At 48.7% G+C, this 9,698-nt stretch overlaps 1 protein-coding gene across 1 annotated transcript in view; it reads left to right on the top strand.

Annotated features, from left to right (window-relative positions):
* POLE4 (polymerase (DNA-directed), epsilon 4, accessory subunit) overlaps positions 1 to 9,698 on the top strand; it is a 17,983-nt gene that overhangs the window by 5,346 nt on the left and 2,939 nt on the right. The window contains exons 2-6 of the mRNA XM_009880620.1: positions 651 to 735; positions 1,036 to 1,077; positions 3,753 to 3,848; positions 5,842 to 5,981; positions 7,045 to 7,312. Coding sequence (XP_009878922.1) covers positions 651 to 735; positions 1,036 to 1,077; positions 3,753 to 3,848; positions 5,842 to 5,981; positions 7,045 to 7,312 — 631 coding nt within the window. The remainder of the gene's footprint in view (positions 1 to 650; positions 736 to 1,035; positions 1,078 to 3,752; positions 3,849 to 5,841; positions 5,982 to 7,044; positions 7,313 to 9,698) is intronic.

The following is a 9,698-nucleotide window of genomic DNA, read 5'->3' as shown; positions in this document are numbered from 1 at the left end:
GGCGAGGGGAGCGCCGGGGGCTCTGCCTCCGCCAGACGGCTCTGCCCCCGCGGGTGCACTGCCTGATGGCACGCTGAGGGTTTGCCGTGTGCAAATCGGAGCAACGTCTGACAGAGGGGTTTTTTCCTCCTTTGGAAAGTGTCTCCCATTGCACAGGCATTGTGTTTGGCGGGATGGCCTTGGCGTCAGGCGAGAGCACCCATGTGTAGACTCGGGTCTGTCCCTTTCAGCCTCACCCTGCAGTAACTCCAAGTCCTGGTGCTGCGCATCTGCTTCCCGCAGTGAGGGATCCGCTGCATGGCACGCAAGGACAGCCGTGCTCGATCCACTCCACCTGCTAAGCGCAGGCCACCTTTCCTCCAAAAGGTGCCCTGGAAGCGGTGGTGTGTAGCGGGTCTCCCAGAGATGTTCAGAGGAACCGTCTCTGTCCAATGCACACTCAGCCTTCTCTCCTCCCTTGTTATTTCTCATCTGTGACACTGCCCAACAATTTCATTTGTTATTTTCAGAGCTGTTTATTGGAAAGGGGGAATGTTAAGATGGAGATTCTGGTTTCTTCCTGAAGTCTTGTAGGACCTTTCCTCTCCTCAAGATAGTCTCTCTTCCCGTTCTCATCACCTGTGTGAAACTGTCTTGGTTTTGCTTTGCAGGAGCTGTTTGTTGAAACCATAGCCAAAGATGCTTACGTGTACGCTCAGCAAGGAAAAAGGAAAACTCTGCAGAGAAAAGACCTGGGTATGAGACTGTATTCTGTGCTATCCTTAGCAAAGGGTTGCTAGGATGGAGGATTTTTCCACCTGTACCGGTGTGATGAAGCAATCATAGGTGCTTCTCTTTCTTTCTCTGAAGATGGGCGAGAACAACTTCTCTACTACCAAATATTACACTAATGATTCCACACATCAGCTCCAGAACAATTAAACCTCCTTGAAATTGTTCGCTGTACTGTGATGTCATTTCAGATGCTGCTGTTTGAAGCAGATGCAAATATGGAGTCGGTTTATCTATGTTAATTGTTTCCAATTTGCTTTGCAGATAATGCCATTGAAGCTATTGATGAATTTGCTTTTTTGGAAGGTGAGTTTCTACTTGGTTTCACTTGGTTTCAATATTTTGTGTAACCTGCTTCTTGGGAGAGCGAGAACACTTAATAATTTTCAGAGTGCTCTGTTTCCACATCTTTTAATAATTAATAGTGTAGCTTGTTATGCTTCTCTCTGATAGGTGAAACACAAATCAAGTGGACCCTGAGACACATACAATACTTATTAGCTAGATTTGGATTTACTTGTGTGTGATTTGCTTAAACTTTAAAAAGTTACTGCAAGTTCCTCTGGCAGCTTGTAAACAAGTTTCATTTGTTTACATAACTGCATTTCCAATTCCTGAGACTAGAATTTTTATTTTTTTTTTTTTTCATTTTTAGGTACTTTGGACTGAGCTGGACAGAGATGGCGCTCTGTGGAGAAAAGAGACTGCAGAGATGGGCGTGGGGTGGAAAACAGAACGCTGAGAGTTCAAAAATAGTTCCTAGAATTGAGACGCTGAAATGGCAACCGTAATATTTTGTATAAAGTTTAAGTTGTTGTAAGTTCTTTATTTAAAATGCATATTTTTTGATAGATATTTTGTATGTCACTTAACTATGTCCTGCTGCCACAGTGCAGACCGCTCTCCAACTTTGGCTGGGTCAGGCGGCAGTCGCTGGGGGTAGCAGTCTCTGCCTCCCCAGGTACTCTGCAACACAGCAAAGCTGTGGGTGAAGAGTGGCTCTGCTCAGATGTTCAAGCATGGTGATTTTTTTTTTAATGGAAATGTATTTTTCTTTGTGTATGTTTGTTTCTTGACTGAACACCATTAAATTTTTTTTTTTTTTTTTTTTTTTTTGTTGAACAGCTGTCCCAATTTCTCCTCTGTGCTGCTGGGACAAAAGGGGATGGTGTTTCTGTAGCACTGTGGTAAATGGCATCATTTGGAAAGGATGCCTTCTAATAGCATTTTGCTTTTGCTAATTGGTCCCTCAAGACATCTATCCCAGTGAAGCCCAGTTGTCCTCGAGGAACTATGTATGAGCTACAGGGAGACTTGGCTTGTTCCTAGGGCTGTACAGCTTCCATAAATTTCTCATCGCTGCACCTGTAAGTGTAGCCAAAAAAAAAAGATAACCACACCACCCTCAAACCGTATTTTGAATGCCAGAGTGGTGTCAGATGCATTACGCTGCTGTCATTGTTCTCATGTGCTCTCATTCCTGAATCTGGCCAAAAAAATTTCTCTGGGAATTGGATCTAGTCCCTGCCGCACGCACTCGGTCAAGTCGGTGCAGAGATCCTAACTTCTGTAATTGAGTCACATGCAGCAAGCATTCAGGACATACTGCTGCCCTCGACCGGCGTGTCTGTCAGAGTCCCTTAGGGCACACAAGCACTCTCTGTGCCTCTACTGTTCCCAGGACACGGCAGACTAGTACTTTCCTATATGTATTTAACAAGCTAGAAAAGATGCCTCCTCTTGGCTCCAGGGTTCAGTCACACTGTAAAGAGGCAAACCAGAGCTGCAGACCTCTCCCAAGTAGTCAAGGGGAACACGCTGTCTTTGGTGGTGTGGCTGAGTCCTACAGTGTTGCCATCTTAATCAAAGAGCCAGCTTTGTCTCAGTTTGGTGTTGTGGAGGGACAAAAGAGGAAAAAAAAGAGATTTTTATCCCTAGATAAAAAGGCCACTGAACTCGATGAGTGAGGATGAAGAATGCATGTTCCTTTCAAGTGAGGGGACTTGAAAGTGACTCTGAGTCACCGCGAACTTAATTAGTTTGAAAGTGGTGGTAAGAACAAAGACCCCCAAGGGAGCTTCCCCGGGTTGGGAGCAAAGCCAGTAGCTCTCAAGAAACACTTTGAAGTTTGCTGGATGCCTGATCCCCGTAGACACGTGGGAGAGATGCCATCACTGCCCAGGCTGCTTAGATGTTTGTTCATATCGCAATCTGGAGACATTTGCTGGTGATACACAAACCCATTTGTCTCTGAGCTGTTCACCTTCTCACCTGCTGAGGGAGGGCTTGCTATAAGTACCAGAGACACCGGCCACCTTTTTGGCTTTCACCAAGGTGCAGTATGCAGGACACACTAGCTGTAGTCGTCTTGGCAGGGCTCTTGCATGCTCCCATCTTTACCAGTAAGTTCCTTTTTCCTTCTCATTGTCTTTGGCGCTGCTTTGGCCTTGTGTAGAAGAGAAGAGGGCTTGTGTGGGGGTGCGGTGCGAGGCTGTGCGCGGGTTTCGTTTGTATCTGATGCTGCTGTATGGCCATGGTGTATGTTTTCTACAGTGCTTCACTGTGAACAGCATGGAGTATTGTCTGCACTCAGCAAATAATTTGGGATTTATCTTGGAGGGAGCTGCTGAGCAGAAATCTTTGGGCAGTTTAGTGCCCCTGAGCTGCGTTGTGCTGTGTGAGATTATTCCCCTTACCCAAGCTCACATTACGGTAACGTGGAAGTAGAAGAGAGCAGGGGACTGGTGTCCGAAACACTGCTAAATACAGCCTTTTCTTGGGGGTAATTAATCAGATAGGGTGTTTAGCCTAACTAGCGAGGTCTGAGAGGTCAAATAGCTCATGTCCATTTATAACTACTCGAAATCTCTTCCTTGTGCTGAAGCCATTTGGTTCAGCTCAGTGCCTCCTCCCAGCTCAAGCCAGAAAGGTGGTGAATTATAACTTGGGGTCATGCTGGGCTTGGTGATTTGTGGCTGCAGGTGCTGGAGCCATCAGCAGAGAGGATGAGCAAGGGAACCTGTTCGCAGAGAGGGGCTGCTGCAGGAGGCAGAGCCATTTCCTCCACATCGGGCACGGTGAGTTCCCCCTTCACCTGCAGAAAACCTTTAAGTTTCCCCACTCGCGTCCCGCCTGTCATCCTTCAGATGGGTTTTTTTTGTGTTGAAATTTTCCGAGTGACTTTTTCTGCAGAGGATTAAGGAGAGAAATATGCTGGGGACTCACCAGGTAATCCAACGCTTAAAGGATGTTTTGTAGAACAGAAAGTGATGAGTAGCCTGGCCCCTAGGTCTGCTCATCTGCATGAAAGAAGCTTCATCTTCAGTACCAGTGTGCGGCAGCTTGGTTGAATTCTGTGTTTGCCTCTGGTCCTGCATAAGTTCAGGACTACTGCAGACTCCTGGTTCCCAGGATTAACGTCAGAAGGGCTGACAGCAAGACAACAGCATGTCCTGACTTACTGTGCCGAGAAAGTAGGGAGTAGCTTATTTGTTCAGCAGCAAAAAAGTCTGTGGCCTTACTGAGCAGCCATTAGTCTCTGTTCCCCTTGCAGGGCAGTAAGGCTACAGAAAATGAGCTTGAGGTGATTTTAGCAAAGATATGTGAAAATGGCTTTAAACTGTATGGCCAAAAGTCTGAGGTTTCCGAGGTTTTTCTCAGTGCATCAGAACAGCGTGTGTACAAATTTAGCCTTTAGTGTTTACGAAATATCAGGTTCTTATGCGAACAGTAGGAAGTATAAAATGATCACATCCAAATTAAGAACTGTCACAAGCAGCAACAGCTTGTCATCTCCAGAGGAAACAATTTTATAAGAGTAAATAATGATGAAAAATAGTAAAAATAGTAATAGGTAGTGATAATAAACACGGCTTTTATCACTGTGGGGGTGGGAGAGTAGGGGTTAACAGTGTCTTCAGCTGGCAGAGTGACCAGCTGTCTTCGCCCTTGCTGTGGGTGAGGAGCATCCACAGGGATCATGACTGAGAATGGCTAATACGATGCAAATTGCTACCTGGCTTACTGCTCACTGCCTTCCCTGGGCAAAGAAATCCTCAGGCAGCTATTTCGTGGTGTCGTGCAGCACGGTGATGGTGGCTGTCTCTTGGACTGATGCTGAGGATCAGTTTTTAAATCAATGCACAGTTAAAGTTTTGCAGCACACACTGGGTTTGCAACTCAGCGGGTTAAAGCAAATGAATTACAGTGGTGTTGAACAGCTCAGTGGGCACTTCTAAGGCCAGTTTTCTTCCCTATTATATGGTGAAACGAGGATTTACATCAGTCAACCCTTTGAGTATGAACAGCACTATTGGGGAAAAATAACTCATTTTAGAAGGATTTCCAGAAGAAGCAGCCATTAGCCAATAACCACTGATATTTTACAAACTCAAAATACAGCAGAGTAAACTGATCTAAACCTGGATGCCGTGGTCCTGTGTCCCCCATTCCCACCTTCCAGTCCCCTGCCTGCAGTGCTGATGTGGCAATGCAACAGGTTTGAGGACCTGGGAGATTGGGATTTGGTGGGGAGGGGGGCAGATCTGTTTTCAGCTTACAAAGCTCCGTGAACAGGTTTCACGGGCTCTAGGCAGGAGAGCTGGGTTTCTCCTGCCCCGAATGCCCTGGGTGCTCAGGCTTGTTCGGTACATTCAAGGTCTGCATTGCAGCGACAGCTGAGCATTCACAGTTTCCTTTTGCTAATCAATGTATTCATCTGTCCTCACCCCATCCTTCATGAGCTCACTAAAGAATATAAAACTGTTCCCTAGTGAATTTTTAATTGCATACTTTTTATTCTGTAGCACACTTACCAGCCTGTGATGAAATGTTTTATTTCTGGTCTGCAAACACGCTAGACGTGTGCAGTGCTAGTGGAGGGCTTTCTCTCTGCGATTTCCACAGGTGCTCAGGCTGAGGGACTCCCTCTCCCAGGCAGACTTCCCAGGGGTGGGCCATGTCATTTTTGTTCAGTGTTTGTGTCATGCTTGGCCCTGGTTTGAGCTTGGGCCTCCCCGGTGTCACGCAAATAGTGAGGAGTAATCCTTTTGTCAATCTTGTATTTCACAGATGTCTCTGGCAGTCCTGTCAGCATGGATGTTGGAAAGTGCCAGTCCAGCTGCCTGTCCCAGCAGATCGGCTCCCCCCACCCTGGCCTCCTGGGGATCTCCAGACACTCCTCCATGCTCGATTTCCTTAGAAGCAAGAAGGTGAGAACAGTGCGTTTGTGTCACTCCCGTGGCAGGAGCGGTTGGGGCTGGGTGAAGGTCATACACTGTGCCTGGGGCTGTGATTTTATACATGTTTTAAAATACCTGCTCTTGGTTTCTGCATTGCAGAAAACCCATCACTGAGCCTTTTGTCCTCCCTTAGCCAGCAAACAGTGGAATACAAAGGCCAGACAAACAGAAACTATTTGGCAGCGCTGGATACTTGTGGCAGAGGAAGTGCCAGGGTTCAGCTGAAGGGCTATCACAGCACCTACCCCACTGCTCCGGGCAGCGTCCAGGTGTGTTTTTGTCCTCCCCGAGACCAGCAGCGAGACCAGCTCTTTCAGCCGCATCTGCTGATGTCCTCGATGTAGAGGGGGTGGAGGCCTTTTCTACCTGGTTGAGCAAAACTGTCAGGACCCGTCATTTCATGATGAATATCTGGCCTTTGAGGTGCTTCCGTCATTCCCTTGTCCCATGCCCTGTGTCACTCCAAGGAGGGACTAGAAGGAGCCTGTACATTTGGGGACACAGCTCCTATGCCAGGAGAGCTGACATTGCCTAAAGTCCCTTCTCTACCAGGATAACTAACCCTACAGAAGGAATGGAAACAAGCTGTGCGGGTGCTGCACGTGTGTGTCCTGTGAGTGTTCACCTGGGGGGCTGTAACTGTGAAAACTCTTGTTGCCACTTGCCTCAGTGTTGTCACTGCTGTGGTACCTGCTGGTGCAACATCTTCCAGGCAAGCAAGTCCACATTCCTTCCCCAGAGCTGTCATCACGCTGACCCTCCAGATCAGGAGCCTGGGGTGAAACGAGGACTGCTTTAGCCAATACAGTTCAGCTGATTGTAGCAGGCTTTTGGGCAATGAACAGTGTTGATATCAATGTGTCACTGGGAAGAACAGCACCACAGCAATGCATTGCTGTCACGCAGGGAGAAGGGAGTAAAAGCTCAGTCAGTTCTAGGTCAGAAAAGGTTTTTATCAGGGAGCTGATGCTGGAAGTTGTTCTCCGTGACCTGTTTTTACCAGTGTATGTGCTACTTACCCTATTCTGTGCAGCTGCAGGTCAGACGCCCCGACTCACCACTGCGGCCGGGAGCCCCATGTTCCTGCCCTGCGGGTTCCTGCTGCGAGCCTGCCCGCCTGCACGTGGAGCGGCTCCTGCTCTTCGAAGGTGTTCGGGAGGTAGAGGTGGTCAATGGTTGTCACTGCAGCACATGCCCTGAGGAATGTCTCCATCTCCCAGCTCTGAAAACCTTCTTTCCAGACTCTCCCTGGGAGGTCACAGTCGACGTGGGGAAATGCTCTGACCTGACCTCCAGCGCAGGTATAGGAGTGATGGGGAGCTCGCCTCCCTCTGGGAATATGGGGACGAGCCCTTCTGTGTGACCAGCACCAACACCAACATCAGAGCTCAGAGCGTGATCTAACAATGCTCCGGTCTGCTATGCAAACCCTCTTTGCCTTAGGTAGGAATGGGACTGTAATTTTATACTGTCGGGGTTTCTTTTCCCTTCTGTTGCTGGGTGCTTACAGCACAGGTCTGCAGGTGGGATGGCAATTCCCTGCCCCTGTACACGGTGTGAGGGTGGAAATAAAACCACCTCATGTTATGGGGAAGTGTCCTCTAACCAGAGATCATAGAAGCAGAGTAAACTGGGCCAGGAGGGACCTTGGGGGTCTAGTCCAATGCCCTCACTCAAAGCTAGAAAAACAACCTGCTGATAAAAGCTCTGCTGAACGCAGACCACTTAGCAACCACTAAAAAATGGTTTCCTTTCTGACAGGCTGAAATGCCCTTTCATCTCAGCACCAGTGAGCTACACTAAAGTTTCAAAAATCACTTGGAAATGGAAACTCCAAACTAAATCGTTCCAGACAGGTCAAAACCTTCCACTGGGATAAAGCTGAACTGGTTTGTCCTGAACTGGTGTTCTGTCTTGTGAGTTCACTCATAAAATAACCCGAGAATCGCGTCAGTGAAAAGGAACTCATCCATTTTTATCAGAATGGAAAGTCGCATTGATTTCCCACAACTGCTAGATAAAATCAGTTTTCCTGGAATTTGCTGATGTCATTTTATTGGTGTTTCTGTATCTAAAACCATCCTGTTCAAACCTTCCTGGCAGCTCCTGTGACCTGGCTGTACAACACAGAGCTGCTGGAGCGTGTCCAGAGAAGGGCAACGGAGCTGGTGAGGGGGTCTGGAGGGCAAGTCTTGTGAGGAGCAGCTGAGGGACCTGGGGGTGCTCAGCTTGGAGAAAAGGAGGCTGAGGGGAGACCTTCTCACTCTCTACAGCTCCCTGAAAGCAGGGGGTAGCGAGGGGGGTTGGTCTCTTCTCCCAAGGAACGGGTGATGGGACAAGAGGAAACGGCCTCAGGTTGCACCAGGGGAGGTTTAGGATGGAGAATAGGGAAAATTTCTTCATGGAAAGGGTTGTCAAGCACTGGAAGAGGCTGCTCAGTGCCGTGGTGGAGTCGCCATCCCTGTAGGGATTTACCAGAGGTGCAGATGTGGTGCTGAGGGACATGGGTTAGTGGTGGACTTTGCAGTGTCAGGTTGATGGTTGGACTTGATGATCTGAAAGGTCCTGTCCAACCCAGATGATTCTCTGATTCTAAGAATAGCCACTAGAGAGGGACAGAGACCAGCGCGAGCCCTGATGTGAGCTTGAAGAGCAGTGAAGGGGCCTGAGCTGGAGGGGCTGGGGAGGCCAGATGGGTGGTGGAGAGGACAACCCCCAAGGGGTGCTGCTTGCGGATGCGAGTTTCATCCTGGAGAGCTGGAGGTGGCTCCATGCACAGGCGTCCCCAGCCCTGCGGCTTCTGTAACGTGGCTGCCAGCCACAGCAAGTGGAGAAGAACATTAGGCAGTGTGAAGTGCTTTTTCCAGAGGTGGGAGAATCAGCATTTACTTCCCAGACATGTGACTGGAAGGTGCTGGACGATGCCGTTGTCCCCAGGGTGGCTAATGGATGGTGGCTTATTCAGTGATAATGGCCCAGGGCTGGGAAATGTGGACTCGCCCCCAGCTTTGCTGCTGCCCTAGGGCAGGTCTCAGCACTTTCCTTCTGGATTTTCCCTGTAAAGTCAGGCTGACACTTTCAGTGTCATGTTAAAGACTGGCAATGTCAGACGGGGGTGGGGGAATGTTAAAATATCACCCAGAAATATTGGCTTCCAAAAATCAGTTGTCATTTTGTGTCCCACTCTTAAGGCGTCCCAGAGAGATTTGCTTTAAGAAAATGCTTTTCCCTCCACTGAAAGCACAGCCCCGTCCTGGAACAAAGAAATCTCCTCCAGCTGAAGTAGCTGGGAGGGGGCAGGAAACTCTCACAACCATTTTAAAGCCAGGAAGCAAACACAAACCCTGGAGGACCGGCACGCAAGGGCTGGGACAGGGCAAGACTAGGTTCGATTTACAGGCAAAACCCAAGGCTGACTTAGCCATCAACTTAGCCAACCTTCTTCCCCTCCTCTAGCTCACGCAACAGAGATTTTAATCCTGATTTACTTGGTGAGGGAGAGAAAAGCTGGAGGTTTAGCAGATAAACTGTTTCTTTCTACGCAGAACGTATGTTCCAACTTAGCCAGGCAGGACAGTCTGTGCCTGTTTCCCTCCAACTGGAGATGAGTTATTGCTGGAGGAGCCTCTGTCTCTCCTCTCCAGCTGCTGAGCCCCTGCCTGGGCCAGCCAGGACCTGCCAAGGAGG

The sequence above is a fragment of the Charadrius vociferus genome, unplaced genomic scaffold (assembly GCF_000708025.1).
Source record: "Charadrius vociferus isolate BGI_N301 unplaced genomic scaffold, ASM70802v2 scaffold702, whole genome shotgun sequence".
Classification (NCBI taxonomy): domain Eukaryota; kingdom Metazoa; phylum Chordata; class Aves; order Charadriiformes; family Charadriidae; genus Charadrius; species Charadrius vociferus.
This window is presented reverse-complemented; position numbering and strand designations above follow the sequence as displayed.